The 11177-nt window shown below is 31.8% G+C and overlaps 1 protein-coding gene across 1 annotated transcript; it reads left to right on the top strand.

Annotated features, from left to right (window-relative positions):
* The first annotated feature begins 1018 nt into the window (after positions 1 to 1018).
* LOC131067322 (transcription repressor MYB4-like) lies at positions 1019 to 3032 on the top strand. The gene is made up of 4 exons (XM_058002284.2): positions 1019 to 1112; positions 1273 to 1402; positions 2411 to 2667; positions 2770 to 3032. Exons 1-4 carry the CDS (start codon positions 1019 to 1021, stop codon positions 3030 to 3032), a joined length of 744 nt encoding a protein of 247 aa, XP_057858267.2.
* The last annotated feature ends 8145 nt before the right edge of the window (positions 3033 to 11177 follow it).

Genomic DNA, 11177 nt, shown 5'->3' with positions numbered 1-11177 from the left:
ATTGCTAATTATATACTTTTGATTTTACAAAACCAACAAAATATTTAAAATTTAATCATTATTACATGTTTATAATTTAAAATTAATATGATGCTTTAAATACTATATCAAATAATCATAATGTTTTTAGCCAAGTTAAATTATCTTATGATTAATATCAACTCTATTTTCACTTTTTAGTAAATACTTTATATTTTAGAAAACCAACACATTATTGAAAATTTTACCATTATTACATATTTATACTTTAAAATTAATATATTTATTTAAATACTATATCAAATATTAACTTATAATTAATACAAACTATAATTTCACTTTATGGTAGAATAATTGCATCTCTTCAGCTAAGTACATTATATGGGTCAAACTTTAAATCCATTGATCAATAAAATTATATTTTTGTCTCTTGTGTGTATTTTTTTCCCATCTACGTTTATCTATGTAGCAACCACTATGTGACACTTTTTTCTAAAAATAACTTTTTAATTATCAGTTCTGTAAATATTTATTTTATGTACACAAATTCAAAATTATTATAATTACATTTGTAAGAATTAAAAACCTGGTTATACTTATTTTCTATAAATAACTGTCTGATTTTGAATTCTGAACTCATTTAATCCACTCAATTAAACTAGCATAGCTCAATTTTCAAAAAATGTTTTAACCTTTACAACTCCAGAACTTGTAAATGAAAATATTGGTACAAACTACTTTTACATTAAATAAATCTTAGAAATAGGACTTCAATTTATTTATTTATATGTTTTTTAATTAGTGGACGCCAGGGCCGTTGCTTTTTAGTAGAAAGCACACCTTCCAAACAAAGTCCACAAGATTACTTACCTGACTATGTCATTGGTGAAAAGGCGGTCACCGAGATGCTTTTCTCACCAACTCTCTCCCATAACCGCTATATATACTCTTCCCCAGTTGGGGTTTGGCTGCAGTATTTGAAACCCTTTTTTTTGGTTCTTGAGTCGTTTGTTGTCCTCTTACCGACCTTATGGTGAAGATGGGATCATGGAGCGAGGATGAAGATGACAAGCTCATTGCATACATCCACGCTTATGGTGAAGACCACTGGAAGTCTCTTCCAAAGGCAGCAGGTTTGTAATTTCTATTCAGATAAGTTATATCAAAACCTACAACTTATCTGTTTCTCTTTTATTTGTTTTTAGTAGATGTTTTTATAAATTGAAAGGATGTTGTATGCATTCAACAGATTTTAGCAAATGTTTCTGCATGCTTATGACTTTACTTTTACAGGACTTCGGAGACGTGTGAAGAGCTGCAGACGCAGGTGGGTAAACTATTTGGAGCCTGATCTCAGGCGAGGGAATTTCTCTGAAGAAGAAGATGAGCTCATCATCGAGCTCCAACTCCTCTGGGGAAACAAGTATGCACATAGAACCATCTCTGCCCACTAAGGGGCAAAGGATAGAATTTTTATTTACAGACTTGATTGATCTTTAAGACTTTAAAAGTTCATACCAGTTTCTATTTGAGTTCCTTCATTCAATTTGGATCATGGTGTAACTCCGGAAACTATTTCCCATATTTTGGTTTCTTTTAGGGTTCTTGATTCACTTTGTTATTGCATTGTAATAATGAAAACAATTCATAATTTGATTTCTTTGGTTTTTTTAGAATTTTTTTTATTCAGTTTGTTATAATACTGCAATTCTGTTTATCTGAAGTTTCAGGAATCAATTTGATACCATGCTGTAACTCGGAGAACTCTTCCATCATAGTTCGGTTTCTTTGGCGTTTATTGATTTAATTTGTTATTACATTTAAACTTTGAATACAACTCCCTTAGAATTTGATTAGAAAATATTGATTCAAAATGCTGTAACCTGAGAGCTACTCTATCATAGTTTGTTTGTTTTACAGTTTTTTTGATTCAATTTGTTATTATAATGCAACTCCTAGAACTACTCTGAAAACTACTCTGTCATATTTTAGTTTGGTTGGAGATTGTTTATTCAATTTGTTATTACAATTAAGTCTGAAAACTACTCTCCCATAACTTAATTTCTTTGAAACTTTTTGATTCAATTTTTTGTAATGCTGTAAATCTTAAAACTACTCATCCTAGTTTGATTTGTTTTAGGGTTCCTTGATTCATTCCTTTGGGTTAACAATGAAAACTGCTCTGTAATAGTCTGATTTCTTTAGGGTTCCTTGATTCATTCGTTTGGGTTAAAAATGAAAACTACTCTGTAATAGTTTGATTTCTTTCTAATTTTCTGACTCAATTTGTTACATGGACCTGAAATCATAACTGTGTATTACAAAAAACCATTGATTGACACTTGTTTCTTTCACTGAATTGCACAAATTGCTTCTTTCAATTAAGTTGATTGATTAATTCCGTTATGCCTTTTTCTTTATGGCGGCACAGATGGTCTCGGATTGCAGGGAGATTGCCTGGGCGAACGGACAATGAAATAAAGAATCACTGGGAATCGACCCACATCAAGAGAAAATTGCTGAGTCGGGGAATCGACCCACAGTCACGCCGCACCATTCAGCCCTTCCATAGCGATGGCAGCCGTAGCAGAGATGACAGGTCTCCCAGTCAAGAAATTTCAATGGTGGATTCTTTACAGAGCGAGCACTGCATTGTGACAGGCAATTTCGATCTTGCTGCTTCAAATGGTGAGCGCCGCACAATTTAGCCCTTCCACAGAGATGACAGGTCTCCCAGTCAAGAAATTTCAATGGTGGATTATTTCTAGAGTGAGCGCTGCATTGTGACAGGCAATTTCGATCTTGCTGCATCAAATATTGAGTGCCACACAATTCAGCCCTTCCATAGAGATGACAGGTCTCCCAGTCAAGAAATTTCAATTGTGGATTTTTTCCAGAGTGAGCCCTGCATTGTGACAAGCAATTTCGATCTTGCTGCTTCAAATGGTGCGAGTGGAAGGGAAGAGACGTCTGATGTGAATCTGGAATTGACTCTTGGTTTGCAGTCTTCTGCCTCTCGTGCGAATAATTCGCAAGAGCTTCATTTTTTTTAATTGATGAAAGCTCTGCGATTCATGGGTTAAGTTACAGGTTTTTAGGTTAGATTTGGTTTGGTAAGGTTACAAATGAGGGATTTATATGTTATTTTTGTATACTTCATCTTAGTGGGTGATGTTTTTGTAATCTGTATCTTATGTGTGGTCACCATTTTGATGTTTGTAATCCAGACCTCATCTTTTCTGACAGCTGTGTCTGTAATTAGAATCTAAGACTTTTATTTAAGGAGTGCACTATGAATTTTGAGTTGTTTAAATAGTTCATATATATAAATTTACTGCTAAACTAGACAACCTAGTCCATAACTGAAAGTTTGGTGGGCATGAGATCATATGAAAGCAACTATTGATAGAACAATATTAAAAATTTTCAGAAAATATTATGTCATGTATTATTGAATTAGGAAAGAAAAACAAGAAACAAAAACAACAAAGCAACAAATTAAAAATACTTTGAAATATTTTTTTTGTATTCATGTGCAATCACATCCTATACTTAAGAAGTATTACAAGAACAATTTGAAGTTGTCATTATTGAGGTTTGTCAAAAGGGTTTAACTACTTTCTAATCTTTAAATACATTTGTTGAGATGTTGATGAAATGGAAGAGAAACTGAAAATAATTATTAATCCTCTTTTATTGTTCTATAGTTATATTTTTTATGTACATTTTTAATTTTATCTACCACATATAAATAATAATGATATTGAATTTAACAATAAATATGTTGATTAATTTATTTATTATCTTTATTAATATTCTACTTACGTTGTCTTATGTAATCATATGAAATATTATTTTATTTTAAATAATATTATTTTAATTGTTCTTATGTAACTTTCTAATATAATACCTATAAAAAGATATTAAATTATTTATCCTTTTATTATAAAACTTCTCTATTCAAAAATTAAATTTGAAAATGAAGTCTTTTGATTTGTAGACAAATATTGGAAATACAACACTTTCTATACATAACAAAGTGTCAAAAAATTTACTTTATGTTTCATTTATGTTGAGTTTATCAAAATATTTTGAAGAAATTGCCAATATGCTACAAATAGGCTTATGATTAATGATTAGTATCTTTAATCATTATGTTTTTTATATTATCATTACAATAGCTTCAGTGTTTTCTATTAATGAAAGCTCTCCTGTAGTATACAACACTTGTTATAATTAACAAAGTGTAAAAAAAAATTACACTATGTTTCATTTATGTTGAGTTTATCAAAATATTTTGAAGAAATTGCGAGTAGGCTACAATTAGGCTTATGATTAATTATCAATGCCTTGAATCATTATGTTTTCTCTATTATCACTACAATAGCTTCATTTTTCTCAATTAATGAAATCTCTCCTATAGTTACAATTGGAAATATAGATCAGAATTTCATTTGTAAGGTTATAAATGAGGGGTTATTTCAATATTTTTATGAAGATATTATCTTTTTGAAGATTATTTCTATGTTTGTAATCACCTCATCTTTTTTGAAATTAGAATCTAAGATTTCAATTTAAAGAGTAGACTCTAAACATTGATTTGTTTAGATAATTCATCTGAAATAATACTAATGTATATTTTTGTATCTGATGTACTTTATCTTCTAAGCTTATGATTAATGATCAATTCCTTGAATCATTATGGTTTTTCTATTATCACTACAATAGCTTCAATTTTTTTCAATTAATGAAATCTCTCCTGTAGTTACAATTGAAAATATAGATCAAATTTTCATTGGTAAGGTATTACGATCTTATCTTTTTTAAGATTATTTCTATGTTTGTAATCAAGACCTCATCTTTTTTGACAGACATGTCTGAAATTAGAATGTAAGATTTCATTATTTGAATGAGGATATTATCTTTTTGAAGATTATTTCTATGTTTGTAATCGGGACCTCATCTTATTTGAAATTAGAATCTAAGATTTCAATTTATAGAGTGGACTCTAGACATTGACTTCTTTAGATAAGTCATCTGAAATTATATTTTTGAAACTGGTGTACTTTCTCTTGTTAATAGACATGTCTTGATATATTGTTGTTTCATATTGTTAATATTTAAAGTCAAATTCAAGGGTTGGCCATATGAGATACCACTAGAAAAAAGGGATATACATTTTTTAAAATATAAGTAATTGTAAGTTTAGAGGATGATTTTCCTTATTATAGAGTGGATAAAAAAGGTAAAAATTACTTTTATGGTGATTATCTAATTTTATTAGTTTTTTCACAATTCAAGACCCCAGTTTTATGTCTATAAAAAAACCACCTCCACATTTCTTTAAGAGAAACTACTAAGCCAAAAGAGATATTAAAACATCTGATAATCACCCCATAATATATTTGTTTCTATTATATTGAAAGAAAATTATTAAAATTATCCCACGCTAGTCATATTATTTACCTGACTATGTCAATGGTGAACAAGCGGTCATCCGGAAGCTTTTGTCACCAACTCTCCCCCATAACCTTCATGTATACTCTTCTCTAGTTGGGGTTTCTCAACATGTTTGTAAATTCTATTCAAAAAAACACCAAGGAAATAAATTATGAATAATTTGAAATGGTTTTATGTATTAAGTTCAATCACATCCTATATTCAAGAAGTATTACGAGAATAATTTGAAGTTGTCCATTATTGAGGTTTGTCAAACTGTAACTATTTTGTAATCTCAGAATAGAATCGTCGAGATGTTCTAAATAATAATGATATGGAATTTAACAATAAATATGTTGATTAATGTATGTATTGTCTTTATTAATATTACACTTATGTTATCTTATGGAACCATATCATATATTATTTTATTTTAAATAATGCTAATTTAATTATTTTAATAGAACTTTCAAATATAAAATGCTTAAAAAAATATTAAATTATTTAACTTTTTATTGTAAAACTTCTCTATTCAAAAGTAAAGTTTTAACTTTTATATTTACAAAATGATCTTAATTTTAAAATCTTTTGGATTAAACTAGTTTAAAACGATTTGTGATTGAAAAGGAAACAAAATCCCAAAATAAAAAATTGGGGGAGGCTATAATTACACTTATGATTAATTATCAGCACATTTTTCATTCTAAAGCTCTCTTGTAGTTTTAATTGGAGATATACCTATTAATGTTATAAATGAGGGGTTACTTATGTATTTGAATTAAGATCTTATGTTTTTAAAGATTATTTCTATGATTGTAATCAGGACCTCATGTTTTTTAATAGACGCTTATGAAATTAGAACCTAGAATTTGAATTTAAAGATCTGACTCTTTGAGCATTGATTTGTTTACATAGTTCATTTGAAATCATACTAATGTATTTTTTTAAGGTGATGTACTTTATCTTTTTAATTGGTGTTTGAAACAGGAAAATTAAATTTTCATTTAAAGAATACATTTTAAACATTGATTTATTTAAATAATTCATCTAAAATCACATGTACAAATTTAAAGATAAAAGAGACACCTCATTGTAATTATAAGTTTAGAGGATGGTTTGTTATATTATAGAGTGGATAAAAAAGTTAAAATTAGCTTTATGATGATTATTTGATTTTATTTGATAAAGAGGTAGATGGGGCATTGTACACACTTCGGGGTGATTTTTTTTTGGAGTGGACAAGGAGGTTGAGGGTGCAATTACTCACTTCAATTATTAAGTCTTTTTAATAATATTTATAATGTCTATATCAAGGTTTTGTAAGAGTTGATATTATTAAGTGACATAACTATATTAAACAAATGATAAGCTTGTTGTTGAAAGGAATAAGGCAACCATTTGGGGTTAAAAGAAGCTTTCCTTGGGTAAAAAGCACAAACCTATGTCACTTTTATAAAGGAACTGGGCAACACAACTAAAAGTGTTTAACTTCACCACATAAAAGTAACATTTTTGAATTGAATTTCTCAAAATTATTTAAACTGATGAAATATAAAAAATACTAATAAAATCTATGTTTGTTTTTTTTTTTTGATTTTTTGATTTTTTGAAAAAGACGTAAAAATTTATTTTAGAAAATCAAGGAATACAAAGAAAAGGGGTAATTGGCCACACAAAGAGTCAAGGAACAAAAAAAATGCGTCACAAAAGACTATCCAAAAACATTACATCATTTGGTCATCCTTAATTAACTTCTCCAGAGTACCAAAATGCTCTAGAGAATTGGAGCCTCCAATCTTCAATAATCCCCTCCAAGGGTTCTATGTGGCCCATTTCGCTAAGCAATCCCCAATCTTATTCAAAAGAATAGAAAAAATTCAAAATCTACCTAACAACTACAACAAGTTGTCAATTAACCTCCTCCAAATGTTGAGTATTCAACATATGAATAACAATTTGCAAGTCAAATTTACATATAAAAGAGACACCTCATTGTCATTATAAGTTTAAAGAATGGTTTCTTATATTATAGAGTGAATAAAAAAAGTAAAAATTAGCTTTATGATGATTATTTTATTTTATTGGGTTCATTTAAAAAAATTATTTTTTGTGAATTAGATAAAGAGGTAGACGAGGCATTGTCATGAAGACGGGGTGATATTTTTGAGGAATGGACAAGGAGGTTGAGGGTGAAATTATTCACTTCAATTATTGTCCTTTTAATAATATTTAGAATGTCCATATCAAGGTTTTGCAAGAATAATGATTTTCAATTATATAAATGTCCTCTATTTACCTTTAAAATCTTAAAGAGTTATTGTCCCTTGTTTTATATAGGTAGAACAGTAAATCAAAAATCTAAAATAAATTCTTTCAATTGCATGGAGAATAGCTAAGGCTTCCATAAGATTATTTAGGTGAAACCCTTTAAACTTAGAAAATAAAAACATATAGCCCAACCATCACGACTCCTCCCGCAAGACCTTGGTGACCCTTAGAAGAACCATCAGTGATAATTTTCAAAACTACCATAGGTGGAGGGAGCCATCTCCCCCCTCTTTGAACTTTTGTCTTAGCCTTTTCTTAATTTCCTGTCAATAAAAAATCTCAACCCATAATCTACCAAATTCATCCTATTAACCACCTTCATACTTGTCATAGCCACCATAATAGAGATATCACAATTAGCCACAATAGTATCTCTAAGATTGTCAAAATATTTTGCCACAGGACACTATCCAAAGCTGCCTCTTGTAAGATTTTTTTATTCCTTTCTAGCCATATGTTCTAGACAATAAAGGAGGGACCAATCACCCACAAAATTTGGATAAAGGGTGCCTAAGTAGGAGACCTCCCTAGGATTTCCCAAAACTCCACTACAGAAGTGGCATGTAAACAAGCATGATTCCATAACCGGCACCAAAGATGCAATATCTCCCTAGAGTAAGGATACTGAAAGAACACATGGGAAGCATTCTCCTCATTATTTTTACATAGGATGCATATACATGGGCCATGAAATCCACATTTTCTTAGATTATCACAAGTCAAACATTTAATTTGGACTATCAACAAGAGAAAAAAAATTACACTTTGGCCAAGAGAAACTATCCCAAACCTATTTCCACTAACCAATGCTCCCTCTACCAAACATCTATCTGTCTAACTCAATATACATTAAAGGAAATCCAAACTTTTTGGTCCAGACCCTAGGACAAATTATCTCTGCTCCTAAGGGAACTATAGAGTGTGCTAGCTAAGACCCTTGCAAGATCCTAAAGGTGATCCTTAGAACCACCCGTCGCCATTCCTAGGGATATTTCAAGCAACAAACCTCCAATTGACCCTGCAATTTAACCTTCTTAAAATCCCACACCTTAGACCAACTATACTCATCAAATAAACTACATAGAGGTTGAAGATGTGGGAGCCAATAGATAATCAAGGGATGTCCATCTGAAGAATTATATGAGAATAAAGAATCAGTGCCCATATTACATATCCAAAAAAGACCACCTTTGATAAGCTTTTCCCCTTTCTTAAATAAATTCCAAATCATGGAGCCCCTCCCCACAAGGCATATCTAGGAAATTCATAATCATCCATTACCCCATCGCCAACACTGGATGAAACCCTTTTGGACCTGGGACTTAATGAACCTTGCCAACCCATCAGCCATAACGACAAATAGGTATAGACAACGACTCTCCTTTCTAAAGGCCCTTAGAAGAACTAAAAGACTCAGAAGGATCTCCAATGATGAGAACTGAAAAAGTAGTGAAGGCTACACAAATCATGACCTAGGTGATCTATTTGTTGGCAAAATCAAAAGCTAATAAGATCTTTTATAAGAAAGAGCATTTAACCCTATCATAGGCCTTTCCCATATCAAGATTTTTAAATATAGCCTTCTCTTTATAAAATGCCATAGAATGGATGACCTCTGTTGCAATCAAAATCCTATCCATAATTTGTCTTCCAGCAATAAATCCCCCTCTGGTCTTCAAAAATCAAATCTTTGAGACAACTCTTCATGTGATCAACAATGAGCTTAGTAATGATTTTATAAACTACATTGCATAGAGAAATGGGTCTAAATTGATCAAAATTATTAGCCCCCTCCTTTTTAGGATTAAGGACCAAGAAGGTAGATTTCATATCCCTTAGCATCTACTTGTTTCTGTGAGACTCCTCGACCACTTCAAGAATATCAAGATTGATAATCTCCCAAAAATCTTGAAAGAAATCAATAGGAAAGATGTCAAGACCTAGAGATTTACCTTTCTTAATGATAAAAGCAACATCCTCTAGCTCTTGGAGATCAATAGGGAAAGTGAGGGCTTCATTCATTCTTTGAGAGACGTAAATAAGCATCTCCTCCTCCCTTGTAAGGGGTGGTGTTTTGTAAACAAGGAAAACAAATGTTGCAAGTCCTCCTAAGAAATAGTGTCTTTTGAAGAAAGAGAAGAACCATAAGAAGACACCAAAGACAAAATACAATTATTATTCCTACAAGCCTTTATAGACATATGAAAGAAGGCTATATTCATATCCACTTCCTGAAACTATTCAACATCAAAATTTTACTTCTAGAAATTTTTCTCCCATGGCTTCCATTTGTCAAAATCCTTGATAGGTAAGGATTACTCTCTGTTTAATTCCATGGTTAATCAATTGTCTCGAATTAAGTGAGTGATTCTATCAAGATGAGCTTGTACTGCCAAAATATTATAATGAAAGTTTAGAAAGCCCTTCTTATTCCATCTTTAAGATTTTATTTGACAAATTACAACCTTTTAACAAAATAGCACATGGCTTGTGTAGGAGAAGATGTGGGGAGCGGGAAGCATTGTTGGAGGTAGGGTTTCAGGGGTAGTCGATGGAGGAGAAGATGAGGCAGAGGAAGGAGATGATGGAGATGGGGATGTGGTCTATACTGGTGGGGTTGGGGTCTTCATGGAGATCAACCTTTTTTCTAGTGCTATGGATGCTTTGTTATCTTCTCTGGTCATTGGGAGGGATATGTCTCATTTCTGGTCCCCATTACCCTATTTGGTTGATGGCAGAATATTTTTCCCATCGGTGCTTTCTATCATGGACATTGTGGGTGCGACTGAGAGTGTGGTTGGTGTTGGGGCTCTTTGCCCTTACCCCAATGCTACTCTTCCTTTTTGTATTGGTAATAGAGGCCATTGTATCTGTGGGTGCTTGGATCTGGATCTGGGTCAAGATTTCTTTTGCACTTGGTCGGCCCATGAGGTGAAGATCCTTTTGTTGGGCATGTTGCTTTGCAAGAAAGTTTTGGTGGTGGCTACGGTGGCTTTGTCCATAGTCTATTCTCTCCTAGTTGTGCCTTAGTGTGAGGGGGATGTTTGCGATCTGGGTGGAGGTTTTGTTTTTCTGGATTCCTTTCTCCCACGGGTTGTGTTTTGGCCTTTGGGAATGATCTGGTGTGGCTGGGGAACTCTGTCTAGGAGGTCCTTGCATCTTTTTGGTGTGACATTTCTGATTTTTCTCTTGCAGATTCTGAGTGCTTTTATGGATCTATTCTTTTCAAGAGATTCTCTCATGTTTTAGTGGCTTTCTTTCTTCCTTTTGTGTTTTTCTGACTTATTGAGGTGGACCACTCTTCTATAGAAGGGAAGAGTTATGGGCAGAGTTTGGTGGGATGGCTCCTGATGGGGGGGTATTGGATACATTTCTATTCAAGGTTAGATATGCTCTTGTGATTGTCTCTTTGATGATTCATTTCTTTCCCT

This window comes from Cryptomeria japonica, chromosome 5 (assembly GCF_030272615.1).
Source record: "Cryptomeria japonica chromosome 5, Sugi_1.0, whole genome shotgun sequence".
Lineage (NCBI taxonomy): Eukaryota > Viridiplantae > Streptophyta > Pinopsida > Cupressales > Cupressaceae > Cryptomeria > Cryptomeria japonica.
The sequence above is the reverse complement of the archived record's forward strand: the minus strand, read 5'-3'. Positions and strand labels throughout refer to the sequence as shown.